The sequence below is a fragment of the Acanthochromis polyacanthus genome, chromosome 4 (assembly GCF_021347895.1).
Source record: "Acanthochromis polyacanthus isolate Apoly-LR-REF ecotype Palm Island chromosome 4, KAUST_Apoly_ChrSc, whole genome shotgun sequence".
Lineage (NCBI taxonomy): Eukaryota > Metazoa > Chordata > Actinopteri > Pomacentridae > Acanthochromis > Acanthochromis polyacanthus.
In genome coordinates this window covers 2,914,643-2,932,852 of record NC_067116.1, presented here as the reverse complement: position 1 = coordinate 2,932,852, position 18,210 = coordinate 2,914,643, and the positions used below count along the sequence as shown (strand labels likewise).

The 18,210-nt window shown below is 39.6% G+C and overlaps 2 protein-coding genes across 14 annotated transcripts in view; one reads left to right on the top strand and one right to left on the bottom strand.

Moving 5' to 3' along the window:
- LOC110965491 (neuronal growth regulator 1-like) overlaps positions 1–18,210 on the top strand; it is a 667,889-nt gene that overhangs the window by 545,247 nt on the left and 104,432 nt on the right. Inside the window, exons 7-8 of one of the 5 annotated variants that reach the window (XM_051947040.1) lie at positions 5,665–5,706; positions 8,057–8,092. The exons of 2 other annotated variants lie outside the window; for them this stretch is intronic. In XM_051947040.1, coding sequence (XP_051803000.1) covers positions 5,665–5,706; positions 8,057–8,092 — 78 coding nt within the window. Of the gene's footprint in view, positions 1–5,664; positions 5,707–8,056; positions 8,093–12,713; positions 13,236–18,210 lie in introns of those variants that run through there. 2 more of the 5 variants (XM_051947039.1, XM_051947041.1) reach the window with 2 other exon arrangements.
- LOC127533596 (uncharacterized) lies at positions 13,850–15,137 on the bottom strand. 9 transcript variants are annotated; one of them, XM_051947050.1, is made up of 5 exons: positions 14,937–15,090; positions 14,469–14,885; positions 14,214–14,366; positions 14,062–14,112; positions 13,850–14,010 (listed from the first exon to the last, which is right to left on the bottom strand). In XM_051947050.1, the coding sequence occupies exons 1-5, from the start codon at positions 15,088–15,090 to the stop codon at positions 13,850–13,852; spliced, it is 936 nt and encodes a 311-aa protein (XP_051803010.1). The 9 variants fall into 9 exon arrangements, 7 of the variants coding, with proteins under 7 accessions (XP_051803010.1, XP_051803007.1, XP_051803006.1 ...); XM_051947047.1 differs by having other exon boundaries at positions 14,214–14,468; positions 14,520–14,885; XM_051947046.1 differs by having other exon boundaries at positions 14,214–14,570; positions 14,622–14,885.

Sequence of the window (18,210 nt, the reverse complement as noted above, 5' to 3'; positions counted from 1 at the left end):
TACACAATAACACGGTACACACTCACACTTTATGATTTTAGCTGAGGTATAACAATCACCAAGCTGCCAATCCCGATTTCAACTTCCCATTTCATGTGTGAGATGGAGGCGAGCGGCGGTGAAAGACTGAGGCGCTCACTCCAGTTTTCTGAGGAGTCCTCCAGCTTAATTGGTGCGGCTCTTATCCCCCGGCCCACCTCGGCTTACCTCCAGGAGATTTCCTCCATTTCAGGAGCAGTAATCGGAAGAGATTGATGGAGGAGAGGAAGAGTCGGCGCTCATCCTCCCTCCGGCAGCAGCCGCTCTCCGGCTAGCTGCTTAATGAACGCCGTGTTCGTTTGTCACGCTTATCAGTCACCGCATGCGTGGGCGTCGTTCTGACACGTCTGCTCGGCTGCCATCGTTGTTGATGATGTTGTTTGTTCCACACCGAGTCACGGAGCGCAGATGCAGGAGAACGGGAGCTAAAGGTGAAGCCTGGAATGTGGAGGTCTGGATTATTGGGGCGACGTTTAGTTCTGTCATCATGTTCAGATTGATTTCTTCTGTTTCATAGTTAGAAACAAACGGAGTCTGATTGGGCCTGTTGAGGTGAACACCGTCATATTTTTAGGTACAAATACCACATGTGAAAATGTGCTGAATAAATTAAACACTCTGAGGCTGGCGTATCCGTTATTTTCCTCGAAAGCATCCTGTCATTTTAATGACTGCACAAAAACAAGACAAAAAACTACAAAACTGGAAGAACTCCTTCTGTATCTATAAATATGAATGTTGAAGCCGTAGTTTCCGTTATTTTCCTCAAAAACAGCCTTCACACTCACACCATTTACCGATTACTTCTAAAGCTACACAAAACAACACAAAGGAAACACTAAACTACTAAAACAAGACAATGAATTCCTTTTTTTTCATTAATTTTTGTCTGCCTGGATTTTGAATCAAACATTTCCAGCTGCTGTTTGGGACTGTTCAGGTGAACAAAAAGACACATTTTTAGATTTTTTGTGTGATTTTAGACATTAAACTACAAAAAACAGATGATAACTCTGTCTTTTCATTATTACTTTTGTCTGTATTGGTTTCAGAACTGTTAAGGTGAACAGAGAGGCGTCATTTTAGGTGCTTTCCTCTCCAAATATCAGAATATTCTGTATGAATTCAGCTCAGTGAGGCTGTAGTTTATTTTCCATTTACCATCATCTCACCGCCTCCATTTCCATATTCAGGCAATCAGGAAACACATTAACATTTTCCTGTTCCACTATGACGAGGAAACAATTGGAGCAGAATGTTTCTCCTGCAGGCAGCCGACTCTATACCCGCCCAATACCCCCCACCTCTATACCCACCAATACCCCCCACCTCTATACCCGCCCAATACCCCCCACCTCTATACCCACCAATACCCCCCACCTCTATACCCGCCCAATACCCCCCACCTCTATACCCACCAATACCCCCACCTCTATACCCACCAATACCCCCACCTCTATACCCGCCCAATACCCCCCACCTCTATACCCAACCAATACCCCCCACCTCTATACCCGCCCAATACCCCCCACCTCTATACCCGCCCAATACCCCCCAACTCTATACCCACCAATACCCCCCACCTCTATACCCGCCCAATACCCCCCACCTCTATACCCGCCCAATACCCCCCACCTCTATACCCGCCCAATACCCCCCACCTCTATACCCACCCAATACCCCCCACCTCTATACCTGCCCAATACCCCCACCTCTATACCCACCAATACCCCCACCTCTATACCCGCCCAATACCCCCACCTCTATACCCACCCAATACCCCCACCTCTATACCCACCCAATACCCCCACCTCTATACCCGCCCAATACCCCCCACCTCTATACTCACCCAATACCCAATAGCCCCCACCTCTATACCCACCCAATACCAATACCCCCACCTCTATAGTCACCCAATACCAATACCCCCACCTCTATACCCACCCAATACCCAATACCCCCCACCTCTATAGTCACCCAATACCCAATACCCCCCACCTCTATACTCACCCAATACCCAATACCCCCCACCTCTATAGTCACCCAATACCCAATACCCCCCACCTCTATACTCACCCAATACCCAATACCCCCCACCTCTATACTCACCCAATACCCAATACCCCCACCTCTATACCCGCCCAATACCCAATACCCCCACCTCTATACCCGCCCAATACCCCCCACCTCTATACCCACCCAATACCCAATACCCCCACCTCTATACCGCCCAATACCCCCCACCTCTATACCCACCCAATACCCAATAGCCCCCACCTCTATACCCACCCAATACCCAATACCCCCACCTCTATACCCACCCAATGCCAATACCCCCACCTCTATACCCACCCAATACCAATACCCCCCACCTCTATACCCACCAATACCCAATACCCCCTACCTCTATACCCACCCAATACCCAATACCCCCCACCTCTATACCCACCCAATACCCAATACCCCCACCTCTATACCCACCCAATACCCAATACCCCCACCTCTATACCCACCCAATACCAATACCCCCTACCTCTATACCCACCCAATACCCAATACCCCCCACCTCTATACCCACCCAATACCCAATACCCCCACCTCTATACCCACCCAATACCCAATACCCCCACCTCTATACCCACCCAATACCCCACCTCTATACCCACCAATACCCCCACCTATATACCCACCCAATACCCAATACCCCCCACCTCTATACCCACCCAATACCCCCACCTCTATACCCACCCAATACCCCCACCTCTATACTCACCCAATACCCCACCTCTATACCCACCAATACCCCCACCTCTATACCCACCCAATACCCAATACCCCCCCACCTCTATACCCACCCATCACTAACCCACCAAACACCCAACTCCACCCAAGCAACACAAAACAGCAAAAAAACAGACGTAAAGCAACACAACAAGACAAACAAGGAAATAAGTCGACCAAAATGAGTCACAAACGCATAAAATCCAGGAATAAAACAACAAAAACTAAACACAAACCAACACAAATAAGACTAACATCAACACTCAATAAGGACAAAAAGGAGACAAAAGATGACAAAAAAGGCACAACATGACATAAAATGACAAAAAACAAAACTACATACTGAACACAAAATAACAAAAAACTGACACAAAGCAACACAAGCTAGGGCCAAAACAGTACACACCATACACAAAACTGCAAACCAAGACAAAAAACTACAAAATGCATCACAAACGAGACACAAAATGAGACAAAATGAGATGAATGTGTCACAAAATGACCAAAATTAGATAAAAAGCAACAAAAAAGGATCAAAACGGGATGCAAAGCAACACAAAATTACTTGATGACACACAAAATGAGACAAGACTAAAGATGACAAAAAAAGAAACACAACATGACATAAAATGACATCAAAATGCCAAAAATAAAACTTAGCAAAAAACACAAAATGACAAATAACCAACACAAAACCACAAAAACACGAGATGAAGAATAAAATGAGCCATAAAAGAATCAAATCCAGGCAAGAAAATGACCAAAACCACACACAAAACATCACAAAGAAGACACAAAATGAGACACAAAACGTCCAAAATGAGATATAAAGCAACACAACTGGACACCAAACACATGCCCTGGAAGAGGTGAAGTCCGAGTCGTGAGGATCTGTGTGATGAGGACGTTAAACGGTAACGGAGCTCCTCCAGTGATTCGTGGTGGATTCTTCACATAGTCTGAAGGAGCCCGGATCCCCTAGGAGTCTTTAAAGAGGAAACATTTGTGGAAGAAAAGATGAATTCCACCGTTTCCTCGCTGACACGCCGAGGGAGTCCACAGATCATTTCACATATGAATACCGATTCTACACACATTCCCTTGAAATGGAGTGATGAAACCACGAGAAAGAGGCAGGATGGCTGTTGAAGAAGACCTCCTCCTGCCCTCAGGCTCCATGTAAATGGATTAAAGTGAGTCTAAGTGAACCTTCAGCTCTGGTTCCTGAGCTGTCTGAGGAAGAAACATGGTCACCAGGGTTTCTTCTACCACGGATCAGATCCTCGTCTTCAGGACGAAGGTGGATGAGACCTAAATAGCTTCACAGGTCGAGGAAGACGAGTTTTGTTTTTTACTTTTTTAAGAAAAATAAGTTTAAAAATCGACTTCCTGAGAGGAAGTTGTGTTTTTTACTTATTTTGAAAAATAAGTTTGATACAAAAGCTCTGACTCCAACAGGAAGTTGTTTTTGCCAAACAGGAAGCAGTGATTTATACTTATAAAAGCTGTGAATTGAACAGGAAGTCTGGTTTACTGAAAAGGAAGTTGTGTTTTTTTATTTGAAACACAGGGGACAGCGTTTACAAGATTTATCTTCCTGCTGTTCCTTGTTTGTGTTATTTGTATGTGCATTTTAAGTAGTTAATATTTCAATTTCAATATTTCAAATTCAGTAAAGTAGTTTCTATGCATTGGAAAAGAAAGAAACATTATTTTGAAAAATAAGTTTGAAGCACAGGCTCTGAAACAAACAGGAAGTCGTGTTCAGTAAACAAACTTTGAATTGAACATGATTTCCTGATCGATAAACATGACTTCCTGTTTAATTCACAGCTTGTGTACCAAACAGGAAGTCAAGTTTTCACTTATTATTATGAAGTTTTTTGTTATCAAAGTTTCTGATTTCTGTAAAAGTAAAATGTCATAAAGGAATCTGTCAATGAACTGACCGTTTTTAGCTCCTTTAGTAAAATAAAGCTAAAAAAAAACAGAGTCGTTAAACCAACTTTAAAGATTTGCTTCATTCACTGACATTCAACCAAATGAACCAAACTAAGACTGATCTGAAATGAACAGTTTGCTGCGACTTCATTTAAAGGAGAACCAACTTGAAGGTCTTCACCTAAAAATAAAATGGTAAACATTATTTAGTCATTAAGTGAGGATCTCTCTTTTTCTTTGCTCTGTAATCTTACCTTTTAAAGTTTAGTAGATCGATGTCATGAAGTCAGACACACTGCAGCTGAAATTAAAACATCAGTTTAAAGGACAAAGTGTAATTTCAAATACAGTTTTGACAGTCCTTCCGTGTTTGTGCAGACGTTGGATCCCCTCACTGCCACATTTTCCATCCAGACTCTTTGAAAGTAGCTTCGGTTTTTGGAACGTTCTGTGGATGTCACATTATTCTGTCTCCTAAATGCCGCCGGTGGCTCAGCCTGAAATGAGTTCATGAGGTAATCAGATTGAGACTCTGATTTCCCTCCTCAGAGGGATCAAAGACGACTAAAAGCTCCACTTCTTCTTTTTTTTTGCTTCAGTTCATAAAAACCTAAAGAGTGAGTGCAGGTGGAGTTAGAGGTGAGCAGAAAGCAGGTACTGGTGCCGGTCGGAGCCACCTGAGGGTTGATTCTTCAGGTCTTTTCTGTTTTTCTGAGCATGTCCTGCATCTGGAGCTTTAGTGCATGGAGAGGATTCGTCTCCATCCCCCGTCCTCTTGTCCTTGCATGCATTCTTTTCTTTTCTTTTTTCTCTTTTATTTTACGTCTCCATTCTGTTAATAATACATGAATGTCCTCTTTCCCTCCCCCTCCCTCCCTCTCCTCCCCTCTCCTCCCCCTGTAGCTATAATTGAACCCACCACCACTAGTCCTGTCTCAAGCCCAGGTCAGTATCAGTCACCGCTGTACACCCGCCAGCCTCCTACTAACCCAAACCCTCCATCCTGGTTGATTTCAATTGGCTGCCTGCTGGGTGTACAGCTTCACTGGATGTTCCTTATTTTTGGTTTGCATTCCTTTTTATTTATTTACTTTGGTAGTTTTTATTTTTTGGCTTCTACGATCTGCAGCCTGTTCCATCTCAGCACTTCCTCCATCTCAACCCTCCACCTCCTGCAGCAGCGTCATGCAGTGACTGTTCCATCTTTCTTTGGGGTCTTGATGCTTCTCATAATGCTGATGGCTTCTTCTTCTGCTGCTGCTTCTTCTTCTTCTTGTCCTCTTTCTGCCTTCCTCTCCACTCCTGTCCTGCATCAGAAAGCTGCTGATGACAAACACATTTTTTTGGTTTGTTGTCGTATTTAAAACTTCTGAAAACCTCTGATTATTTTTGACACCATGAAACATAGCATAGATCATGCTTTACAATAATATAACTTCACATTTCTACAATATCATGTTCATCAGACATGCCGTATGTCAAACTTTAAGCTTCACCGAGCGTAAAATGACTGAAGCTTGTTTTAACAAAAACTAACCAGAACCTGAGCTAGAGTCAGAGTTAATCAGAAGAAAACTAAACCTGGGACATGAATTCTGTTTTGTTTTTTGAGTGCAAAAATGAGCAGTTGAGTTTGACACGAATCTCTAAAATATATCTATCATTAATACGGTTCTTCAAGCAAACTTTTCTCTGAAATGAGCTGTTAACGGTTCCTCTGTGAACCCTCCAGACAAGAAAGGTTCCTCAAACATCTGCAGAGTTCCTTGAGGCTCTTCTAATTTTGTCATGCACCATCAGCATTTGAACCCAAATCAGGAGAGTTTTCTTAAATCTAAACCAGTAATTTTGCTGCCCAAATTGAACCCAGTGTCTAACGAGTAGAAGCATCGGCTGAAGCTCGATATTTTCCTCAAATCAACCAGAAACTGAATGAAAATCAAAGTTAATCAAAAGGAAACTAAACCCAGGACATGAATTCTGTTTTTCTGTGTGAAAGTTCAGTTGCTGCTTTAAACCTTCATCCCACAATTACCTCTTCTTTAAAACTAGACACCTTTTCTAGAAACTACGTTTATTTCTGATTTAAATCAACAATGTAGTTTAGCTATACAGGAAAACAAGAACTTATTTAACATTTGATTCCAAAATAGGTGATACTGGTTGTCTTATGTTGGGGAAACTGTAAGAAAAATAGCAAAAGAATCTTAAGAAATGAAGCTAAACAACTTCTAGTTTCACAGAAACTGTGCAGTCATGATGCTAGTTTCAATCTTCAAGACTAAATTTCTGCATTTTCCCATGAAATCTACTCTTTTCTTCAATGTAAAGCCGGTAGGATTTAGTATGTTGGTTAATTTATTCATTAAAACATATATTTTTGCCATATTAGAGATCATATTTCTACTTTAGATACCATAAAATATGCCATTCAATATAGAATATATTACATTTTGCATTAATATATCATCATATTTCTACAATAACATGTTTGTTAGATCTGCTGTATGTCAACTTCAGAATAAAAGTCGTTTTTTACAGACACTGAACTTGCAGCACATTTAACTTTGTCATTTAAATGTTATTTTCTGTAGTTTTTTCTGTATCTTTGATATTTGACAGTTGAATTTCATCCCTGAGGATCAATAAAATCTGCTCCTTTATATTTTCTATCTGATCCTCCTTTATATTTACCTCACAGACATTTTAACACCTGTCAGGTAAACCGTTTTTATTCTGCTGCAGGAAAGGTTAATAATTAAAGCTGCAAGTTTCTCTCACGTGTGGATTGAAACATATTTATATAAAACTGCTGCATTCTGCAAATGAACTTTACATTTTGTCTTTTCCTTCCTCTGTAATCTTATTAGCAGCAGAAAGTTTGGACATTAGATGGACGTGATGACATCAGACACAGTTTAGCTGAAATTAACACAACAGGAAAAGTTAATAATTAAAGCTGCAAGTTTCTCTCGTGTGCATTTAAACGTATTAATCTAAACACGCTGCAGCGTTTCAGTGTTTCCTCTCTGAATTCTCTCTGCTGCTGTTTTCTCTTCCTCTCTGCTGTTTTCTGTCCTTGTTTCTGGTCCGATCGGTTGCCGCCTCTTTAGCCTGATCTCCTGCTCGACTGAAGCCTTGTTTTCTTCTCCTCGGCTGCTTCCACATCCCAGAGTAAATCCCTTCTGCCTGCTCGTCTTTTCTGCCTCTCTAATGGTTTTATGCAAGTCACAGAATGTAATCTCTCATGCTGGTGACATTAGTTTTTTCTCTTTTTTTGCTTAATGCTGCACAGCAAAAAGCTCCGTGAGGCTCTGGAACGTTCCAACACGTATGTAATCACATGCAGGGATTGCACGGTTAATCTGCACACTGTGTTTTTTTCCACTTTGCATCCAACTCTGACGATCCTCTACCTGTCTCTCCAAGCCAAATATAATTATCCATGGAGATTTTGTCAGATAACAAGTTAAAATAAGCTCAGCACCAGCAAACGGTCCTGGCACGGCCCTGAACCCTCGTTTGATGTAACGCTCGCAGAACAAATGACAATTTCATGGTCCACAGGAACACCGGTGGTTTCAGTGGTGGAGATAAAGTCACTCAGCGAGCCGCTCTTCTTGTTTGCTTCCAACTCGTATTTGAAGTTCATTTTTTGATGGCGCCCTCTCTAAGTTAATCTGTGAAGGGAATTATTATTTTAGATGCCTGCAAATGGCTCTTTGTCCCACCCGCTGTGTAATTAATTTTAATAATTAATTCTAACCAGTTATTATCTGCGTTTATTTCCGCTGTGAAGCGCTTAGAGAAGATGCAGTTGCAAAAAACTAAAATGAAAATGAAACAAAAGCCTGAATTTTAACTGGAATCAGGAGATCTGAAGTGCAGAAAGTGTTCAGCCCCGGCAGCGCATGTTTCAGTCCATCGATCAAAGGCAAATGACAAAAAAAATCAAATTACAAGAGAAAACAATGTTAATAGGAAACATCAGTCATTGTGCTTTTATTTCTAACCTTCTGCACCAGTTCAGCTCTAATGAAATTCATCTCAGATGGGCCAGAATGCTTTTGTGGAGGCTAATTAAATCCTGTTTCCATGCTCGATATTGGCTTGTTATACTCTGATGTTTTAAAGACACAACAGCCCAAAGCACACAAGGAGGATTTTTCTGCACAAACAGAGCAATTTAAAGAGACTCAGGAGGTGGAATCCTAAATAAACAGACTCCAGTGGTGGTTTGTTACTCAAAAAACTAGCAAGGCACTGCATATGTCTTTAAAAACACTTCACGTCCTTTCAGATCTGTCTGTATTTATGTAAAACAGACACTTTCACACCTGAAAAAGTTCATCAACAAAACGAAAACCACGATATCTGACACCTGATAAAACTGTTGACATCCAGAGAAAGTAGCGTCCACATCATCCATCAGGACCGTCTAACGCTGCCCCCTTCAGGGAGCTTTAACAGAAAATTGACATCCTTCAGTCTGTTCAACAAGCTGCTGAAAGGCTGAAAAGTCTTTACTGACCTGAAAACTGCTTTGGTTGAGTAGTTTCTGCAGGAGAACGGATTGAGATCTGCTGTAGTTTGTGTTTTTAATGATGTTCATCACTGCGATCACACCGGATCTGGCATTAAATCAGAGAAAGTTGAGAAGAAGAACAGGATGCTTTCTTTATTCTCTTTAAGAGAAAAACTACCAGCTACAAGTCCGAGCATCTCGTTTCCTGTTTACATCTTTAGAAACCAAAGAGCGCCTTCAATGTTCCACACAAGAAGTCTTTGTTTTGAAGAACAAAAACATGAAGTCTGTGGTGCAGAATGTGGGTCTTTGCATCAGTGAGGATGGATGGTTGGATGGATGGATGGATGTTTGGGTGGATGGTTAGGTGGATGCTGGTTGGATGCTTGGCTGATTGGTTGGTTGGTTGGATGTTTGGATGGATGGACGGACGGGTGGTCGGATGTTTGGGTGGATGGTTGGGTGGATGGTTGGGTGGATGCTGGTTGGATGCTTGGCTGATTGGTTGGTTGGTTGGATGTTTGGATGATGGATGGATGGATGGGTGGCTGGATGTTTGGGTGGATGGTTGGGTGGATGCTGGTTGGATGCTTGGTTGATTGGTTGCTTAGTTGGATGTTTGGTTGGATGCTTGGATGGATGGATGGTTGGATGGTTGGTTGGATGGTTGGTAGGTGTTATTTGTGATATTTTATTGTAATTGATGTTTTGACTTCTTTATTCATTCAGAGGTGATTATAGGGCAGGTGATGTCATATTTATGGAAACCAATCAAAAGACTCCAAGTTCAGAGGCAGAATGAAGACAGAAATGTGTGTCTGGAGGTTCATAAGTTAGAAAGGATCAGAGAAGCTGATCAAGAAGAAAGAACCTTTAATAGCTGCTAACTTTAACAACTTTAACCCATAGAAGCCTGTTGTTGTGAATTATCATCTAACGTCCATCCAGACTACAGAGAGAGAATCTCTCCCCCAAACGCCGGTTTGTTCAGATTCAATACGGACCTGGAACCTTTTAAAGCTCTGGGGCCTCATTTATTAAACATTGTGTAGGATCCATACTAAAAGTTTGCGTACGCTGAAAATCTGAAATGGGCGTACACCCCTCGCCCCTGATTTATAAAACTGTGCGTAAGCACAGCTGCACGCAATTTCTTTATAAATCACACACCAGTGTAATGGAAATTTTATTATTTGAAGCCTTAACATTCAAGAGCTGCTCTGCTATCTGAAGATATATAGATATATATTTTCATTGTTTGACATTGATAAATGATGAAATAGATTCCTGTGCCTTTGTAGCGTGACACATGTGCAGTGTAACCTTTGATACTGTTAAACGTTCTATAACCCAGCCAAAATGCTGTCTGCTGTTCCTCCTATCAGACACCCCATGTGGTCAGGAAGAGACTCTAAGAACGCAACGAAGGATGTCACCCCTCACTGAACCTCGCTCTTATTATCGCCTAACGCTCACACCTATTGTTTAAGAGACGGTTAAATAAACCACAGAGATGTTCCAGGGGAGTGAGGCGGGGGTCGTCTGTACATCCTGTCCTTGTTTTGTAATTCTTAGAAAAAACGTTCTGCAAGCAGTTAGACAGATAACCAATTTTCTATGTGTGTGTATGTGCAACTGAAAGTATAAGAATGGGTTGTTTCCCTTTGAGAGGCGCATTTTGCGGTTCCTCTTTCGCTGCATGCCTCCTGTTTTCATGATGCTTCAATAAAAGGACAAAGACAATTATGGACTCATCAGAATTTTTATTCATACATCGATTGATCAAGGCTGAACTTACAATTTTTCCACAACACCAGCTGGAAGATTGCACAGGTGGATCCACCTCACATTCCGCCCACAACACACCCACATTTTTACCATGAATGGTCAGTGCAAAGTAACTCATGAATGTATCTGTATATAAATAAGCTGCTGATCCACGGCATTTCACACAGCGCCCCCTGCAGTCTGTTCACTGCTGTGCGTCAGGATGAATGAATCATGTGTTGACCCAGGCCACCCTGACACTAAATTTGTTATGATCATGTCTGATGTACAGATAATTTGTACACTGATTGAATGTACATTTTTTCGGTTCACATAGACAAATTCATTTTCACTCGGAGCCCTTACAGCAACATGAGTGCAGTCAGTTACACCGATTACATTTGGGAAACCGGACATTGCTGCAAATTGCCGTTTAATGTTGGTCTGTTCACCCACAGTGTAAGGAAACCTGATGTACTGACTGGTCATGTTTATAATGTCATCCTAAACAGCTGGCATTATTGCGCTGAGGGATGGTTGTGATATCCAGACCTAAAGGACATCATTTAACTGTAGATCAGACCCAGATAGGATTTAGACAACAAATGTAACCTCATATATTCTTCATATAAACACATACCTGTCGGCCACTTAACGCTGGAAGGAGCCAGAAACCCCCGAGTCGTCAGCTCCTGTGTCTGTACCGGGATGGTGTGGTTTGGGCGGGTGGGTCTGTCTAAGACGGCCCAGTTCAGCACATAGATCCAAGAGCACTGCTCTAGGGAATCTGAATCGGCTTATTAGTCAGTCATCATCATGGGCAAATCCCTGTTATCCCTAAAATCTCTCTCCATTCTTAACGTGATCTTCCAGCAATGCCAGCTCATCCATTGTGCCACATTACACACGGCTGTCACCCGCTATTTATCCGCTTGATCAGCGATTGGACTGATTGTCACAGGCCTTTTCCAAATTAATAATCAATCAGTGCCACTCACCGCTCTGTATCATTTGAAGATGGAGGTTTGACATATGAACATAGTTCTGCAAATACAGTGGTAGGCCGAATGACGCACTATAGGAACATCTACAACAATGAGGGTTTATGATTATCCGGCTCTACAAGTCTAATATGTGATAACAATAAAGGTTTGAGATCAGTCTGGTTTCAATTCACCACTTCACCCTCCGGCACTGCCGTTCCCTCTGTCTCCAAAATGTGCTTAAGCAAGCATCAAAGTTGGTGCACCGGTGTGCACATTCTCACACCAAGTTTGTGTTTAGAAATCACAACATACACAGCGTACGCCACTTTCTACACAAAGGTTGTGATTTACGCCACTTTCTAGCCCTGTTTTGTGCGTACGCAAGCTTTATAAATGAGGCCCCTGGTTTCTAGTAGGACCGGTCAGAGTGGGACCTAATTATTATATATCTGTTATAGTTATTATATATCTGTTTTATGTGTAACAGATGTGTAATTTATTTGTGAATAAATTCAGGCGTTTCGGGGTTAAACCAGAAAACTTCAGATTTCTTTCCTGGATGTTTTTAATGAAGGTGATTTTCTGAGAGGTTCAGGTTTACGTCTTTATTTTAGTGATTTAATCAGAGGACGTTAAACAAGGATAACCTTCTGCATTTGCTGCTTTGATTCTAGGGCTGAATCCCAACCCCCCCCCCCCCCCCCCTACACACTCCCCCTCCACTACCGAGTGTCACTCCAAAAGAAGTCACACTCGCAGCTGTGGAGGGCACCTATTATTGAAGGGGGAGGGTATAAATACGATCGTCAGGAATGGGACGCCCTGTCGCCTCACCGGAAAACGGAAGACGTCATCGCCATGGTAACAGAAAGACGCCTACTGTCATGGCTGTAGCGCTGTGGCACAGGTTGCAACTAACAAGGATCGCTGCTGCTTCCAGAAGACGAAAGCATCCCACTTTTTTCACTCACATGTTTTCCAATCCTATTATCTGGCATTTCAAATCCAACAAATGAATAAATGAATTCTGTCAGTTGTGTTCAAATTTTAAGGTGTCAGGGGGTGCACAATTAAATCAAACGTCAGCAGAGAAGAAGATTTGTTTCTTTTGATTTATCTTTTTACACCACTCTTTGTGATGTTCTGTCAGTGTGAAAAAGGCGTGGGAGAAATAAAGGACGCATGTGGAACTTACATCGATATGTTGTTTCCTCCTCCATTTGGACGTTGCACTTCCTGAAAAAGTTGTCCAGAGTGAGCATCGATGCAGACTCGCTATTTAAGGGCTGAACAGTCCACTCTCCCTCCGCACTACGCGGTTTGGGACGGCCCTTAATATGGAGGACCCTCCACGGGAACGCGCAAACGGAGGGGTAGTGTGTAGGGGTAGTGTGTAGGGATAGTGTGTAGGGATAGTGTGTAGGGGTAGTGTGTAGGGGGCGGTTTGGGATTCAGCCTATATTTTGTTTTCTGATGTTGTTGATGTTGTTGATGTTGCGCTGTTTAAATGTTCCTCCAGAAACACACAACTCCCCATTTCTTTCTAAAGTTCCAGATGAATATAAATCCTTCTGTTGGTGGTTTGAACTTCAGAACTTCACCCTTAATGCGGAATAAATCTGTAGCTACGCCAAACTTTAGCAGCTTTTTCACTGTTTGTTTGTTTTTTGTTTGTTTTTCTGTATTTGGCTTCGAAGGGGAATTCAGAATTTGCAGTCTGAAGTTTGGTTTTCATTTTTCTTCTTTCAGCATGAATGTTGGTTTTTATCATCTTTTAATTTCTCATTTGTTTGTATGTTTGTTAAATTAGTCATCGTTTGGTTCCAGGTTTAACATCCAGGCTTTCTGAGTTAGTTGGATTAACTAAACCTGATAAACCTTTGCTGTTATCCAGGTTTTCTTTAGACAGATTAACTAAACCTGATAAACCTTTGCTGTTATCCAGGTTTTCTTTAGACAGATTAACTAAACCTGGTAAACCTTTGCTGTTATCCAGGTTTTCTTTAGACAGATTAACTAAACCTGATAAACCTTTGCTGTTATCCAGGTTTTCTTTAGACAGATTAACTAAACCTGATAAACCTTTGCTGTTATCCAGGTTTTCTTTAGCTGGATTAACTAAACCTGATAACCTTTGCTGTTATCCAGGTTTTCTTTAGACAGATTAACTAAACCTGGTAAACCTTTGCTGTTATCCAGGTTTTCTTTAGACAGATTAACTAAACCTGATAAACCTTTGCTGTTATCCAGGTTTTCTTTAGACAGATTAACTAAACCTGATAAACCTTTGCTGTTATCCAGGTTTTCTTTAGACAGATTAACTAAACCTGATAAACCTTTGCTGTTATCCAGGTTTTCTTTAGCTGGATTAACTAAACCTGATAAACCTTTGCTGTTATCCAGGTTTTCTTTAGACAGATTAACTAAACCTGGTAAACCTTTGCTGTTATCCAGGTTTTCTTTAGACAGATTAACTAAACCTGATAAACCTTTGCTGTTATCCAGGTTTTCTTTAGACAGATTAACTAAACCTGGTAAACCTTTGCTGTTATCCAGGTTTTCTTTAGCTGGATTAACTAAACCTGATAAACCTTTGCTGTTATCCAGGTTTTCTTTAGACAGATTAACTAAACCTGATAAACCTTTGCTGTTATCCAGGTTTTCTTTAGACAGATTAACTAAACCTGATAAACCTTTGCTGTTATCCAGGTTTTCTTTAGACAGATTAACTAAACCTGATAAACCTTTGCTGTTATCCAGGTTTTCTTTAGACAGATTAACTAAACCTGATAAACCTTTGCTGTTATCCAGGTTTTCTTTAGACAGATTAACTAAACCTGATAAACCTTTGCTGTTATTCAGGTTTTCTTTAGCTGGATTAACTAAACCTGATAAACCTTTGCTGTTATCCAGGTTTTCTTTAGACAGATTAACTAAACCTGATAAACCTTTGCTGTTATCCAGGTTTTCTTTAGCTGGATTAACTAAACCTGATAAACCTTTGCTGTTATCCAGGTTTTCTGAGGACCTTAAACATGTCATGTGACTCATTTTCTTCACAGAATGGACCAATCACGTGTCGCATACTTCAGTCAGAGTAAAATATTGTTATAATGAAGAGCTGTGGGGAAAATAGATTGTTTTAGAGTTCACCAAACCAAAAAAATCAACCAAAATCCAATGAATTTTGCTGGATTTTGGTTGATTTTTTGAATGATCTTAAAGAAAATATTTGAAGTTTGACTGATATATATGTAATCATTTTAGATATTTGTAGGATTTTTTTTTTTTAAAGATTTTTACTCATTTTTTGAAAATATTTACAAGAATCTTCTTACCAAATTCAGGGGATTTTTAAAAAAAATTTTAACCAAATTTTTAAGGGAAACTTTAAAAGAATTATTGGAATTTTCTTCTTGAAGATTTTGTAATTTTTCAGAAATTTGGGGAATTTTTTGATGAATTTGTGGATTTTTTTCAGACAAAGAAACAATATTTTTTCGTGCCATTAAACGACGACAACAGGAGGGTTAAGAAACTTATTTGAACATTTCTTTTTTTTCCACCATAAAATGTTCAAAGATTTCCCAAAAGTGTTGAAAATGTGAACATCAGAAGGTTCACTGTGAATTTCTTTTTTTTCTCCACATTTTCAAACTTTAAAACGGGTCAGTTTGACCCACAGGACGACAGAAGGAAGAGTTTGTTCACTGATGTTAGATCAGTTTGTTTTATGACTGAAGTTTTTAGTCATTTATTCAGTTTAAATCCACATTCAGTTCTTTTTCCTGCTCAAACCAGAGTTCAGGTTCAGATTTAAAGTCATGTTTCCTCTAAACCTCCAGCAGGCAGCAGAGAATCTGAAGTCCTGCAGTAAAAATCCTCCAACATCTGCTCCAACATCTGCTGCAGGTCCTCCAGGATCCTGGATGAACATTATTACTGATCATCTGAACATCACAGGCAGGAAAAGACTCGATAAATTCATTTAAATCTGATTATTATCGCTGACCTGAACACGGGTCATCCTCAGATAAATGAAGACGTCCACCGGCAGGAACAGACTCCATAATAACTCGTTAATTTAAACCTGATTAGTGGACGCTGTGCAGCAGAACATTCATACGTTATATTGTTAGAATATTCAGAATGATTTCTTTTAGATCAACTTTCTTTCATTTTTTAGGGTTTTTAAAAACAAATTAATGTAAATTATTATTATTATTATTCTGTGGTTTTATGAAATGTTTTCTGTAATTCAGAACCTGTTTTTAAAAAAATCTATAAAACAAATAATTATACTTTCAAATAACAACAAATATCTGTAAAATAATGACATTTTGTTGCTGATATAAATGCACTAAATACTACTAAATAATAGTTTGTTGTTTACATAAAAACAGTGTAATTTGGAACAAAATAATAATAATAACAATAATAATAATATCTGAATCAATAATAATAACTAATAATAATAATAATATCTGTGTTGTTTTTTCTAATTAACTGATATTTTTAGTTTTGTTAAATTACAAAAAAATAATCAATAAAAAATACCAGAAAAAGTGTTAGTTTTTATGTTTTCTGCAAAAAACAAAAAGTGTGACTGTAAAATGATTGAGTTTTGTTTAATTTATCAAACAGCATCATTAGTTTTGCCTGTTATTTATTTTAGAGATTGATTTTTTTTTTTTTTACAGATTTTCCCCATTTTGGTAAATTAGATGAAACACTGAGCAAAACCTCCATATTTACATATTTATCATTTAATTATTTACAGTTAAAAGAAATAAAAAGAAATTTAAAAAACAGTCTGAAACTTTAAATAACGTCTGCGTCAAAAAGAGTGTTTTTAAAAAGCCGTCAGTTCAAATTTTTGATCATAAATTTACAATATTTTTACAGTTTATTTATATTTTCATATTTGCTGTGATGTTTGTCATTTCAAAACATGAGTTTTTGTATTTTTTTTTACATATTTTAACCCCCCCCCCTTTCATTTTTTTACATTTTACTATTATTTTACAGATTTTCACTGTTTTGTTAAATGAAGAATAATAAACAGTGAACTCATGTTTGTTTACATGTAAACCTTAAATTTTAGCTATTTTAATTCATTTTAATTTACAGAGGACATCGAGCCAAATCACAGAAAAAATATTTATTTATTAACCCAAAAAATTATGATGCAAAATTAAAATCTATATTTTTATAAATGTTCATAAATTCTTTCTGTTACAACATTTGACCCTAAAATTACAATTTTTACTTTACATTTAAACAAAACAATCTTGTTCTACATCTATTTCCTGTTACTGTTTAGTTTTTTAAATGTATAATATTCCACCATTTTAATGTATTGTTCCAGATTTCACAGCAGCTTTTTTCTTTTATTCTTGATTGTTTTACAGATTTCCCCAGTTTTGTTCAATTAGAGATAATAAACAGTAAAACGTGAAAAATGTTTACCTGCAAACTGTAAAAGAAATAAATTAAAACTTGAAAATTACACAATTCTTACTGTAGAAATACACTGCTCAAAAAATTAAAGGAACACTGAAAACACATCATATTTCAATACGGGGAAACCAAACTGGATCTTAGCATTGATATGGACTGGATAATGTGTTAGGAATGAAAAGTGCCACATTGTTTGATGGGAATGAAAATGATCAACCCCCCAGGAGGGCTAAATTCAAGACAGCCCAAAATCAAAGTGAAAAACTGATGTGGCAGGCTGGTCCATCTTTCTGAAATTCAAACTCAAAATGGTATTCAGTAGTTTGTATGGCCTCCATGTGCTTGTATTCATGACTGACGATGCCGGGACAAGCTCTGAATGAGACGATGGATGGTGTCCTGGGGTATCTCCTCCCAGAACTGGACCAGGGCATCACTGAGCTCCTGGACAGTCTGAGGAACAACCTGATGGTGTCTGATGGAACAAAACATAATGTTCCAAAGGTGTTCTATTGGATTCAGGTCAGGTGAGCGTGGGGGCAGCTAATGCTATCAGTTCCTTCATCCTCCAGGAACTGCATGAGTTCTCTTACCACATAAGACTGGACATTGTCGTGGACCAGAAGGAATCCAGGACCACTGCACCAATGTAGGGTCTGACAATGGGTCAAAGGATTTCATCCTGATACCTAAAGGCAGTCAGAATGCCAT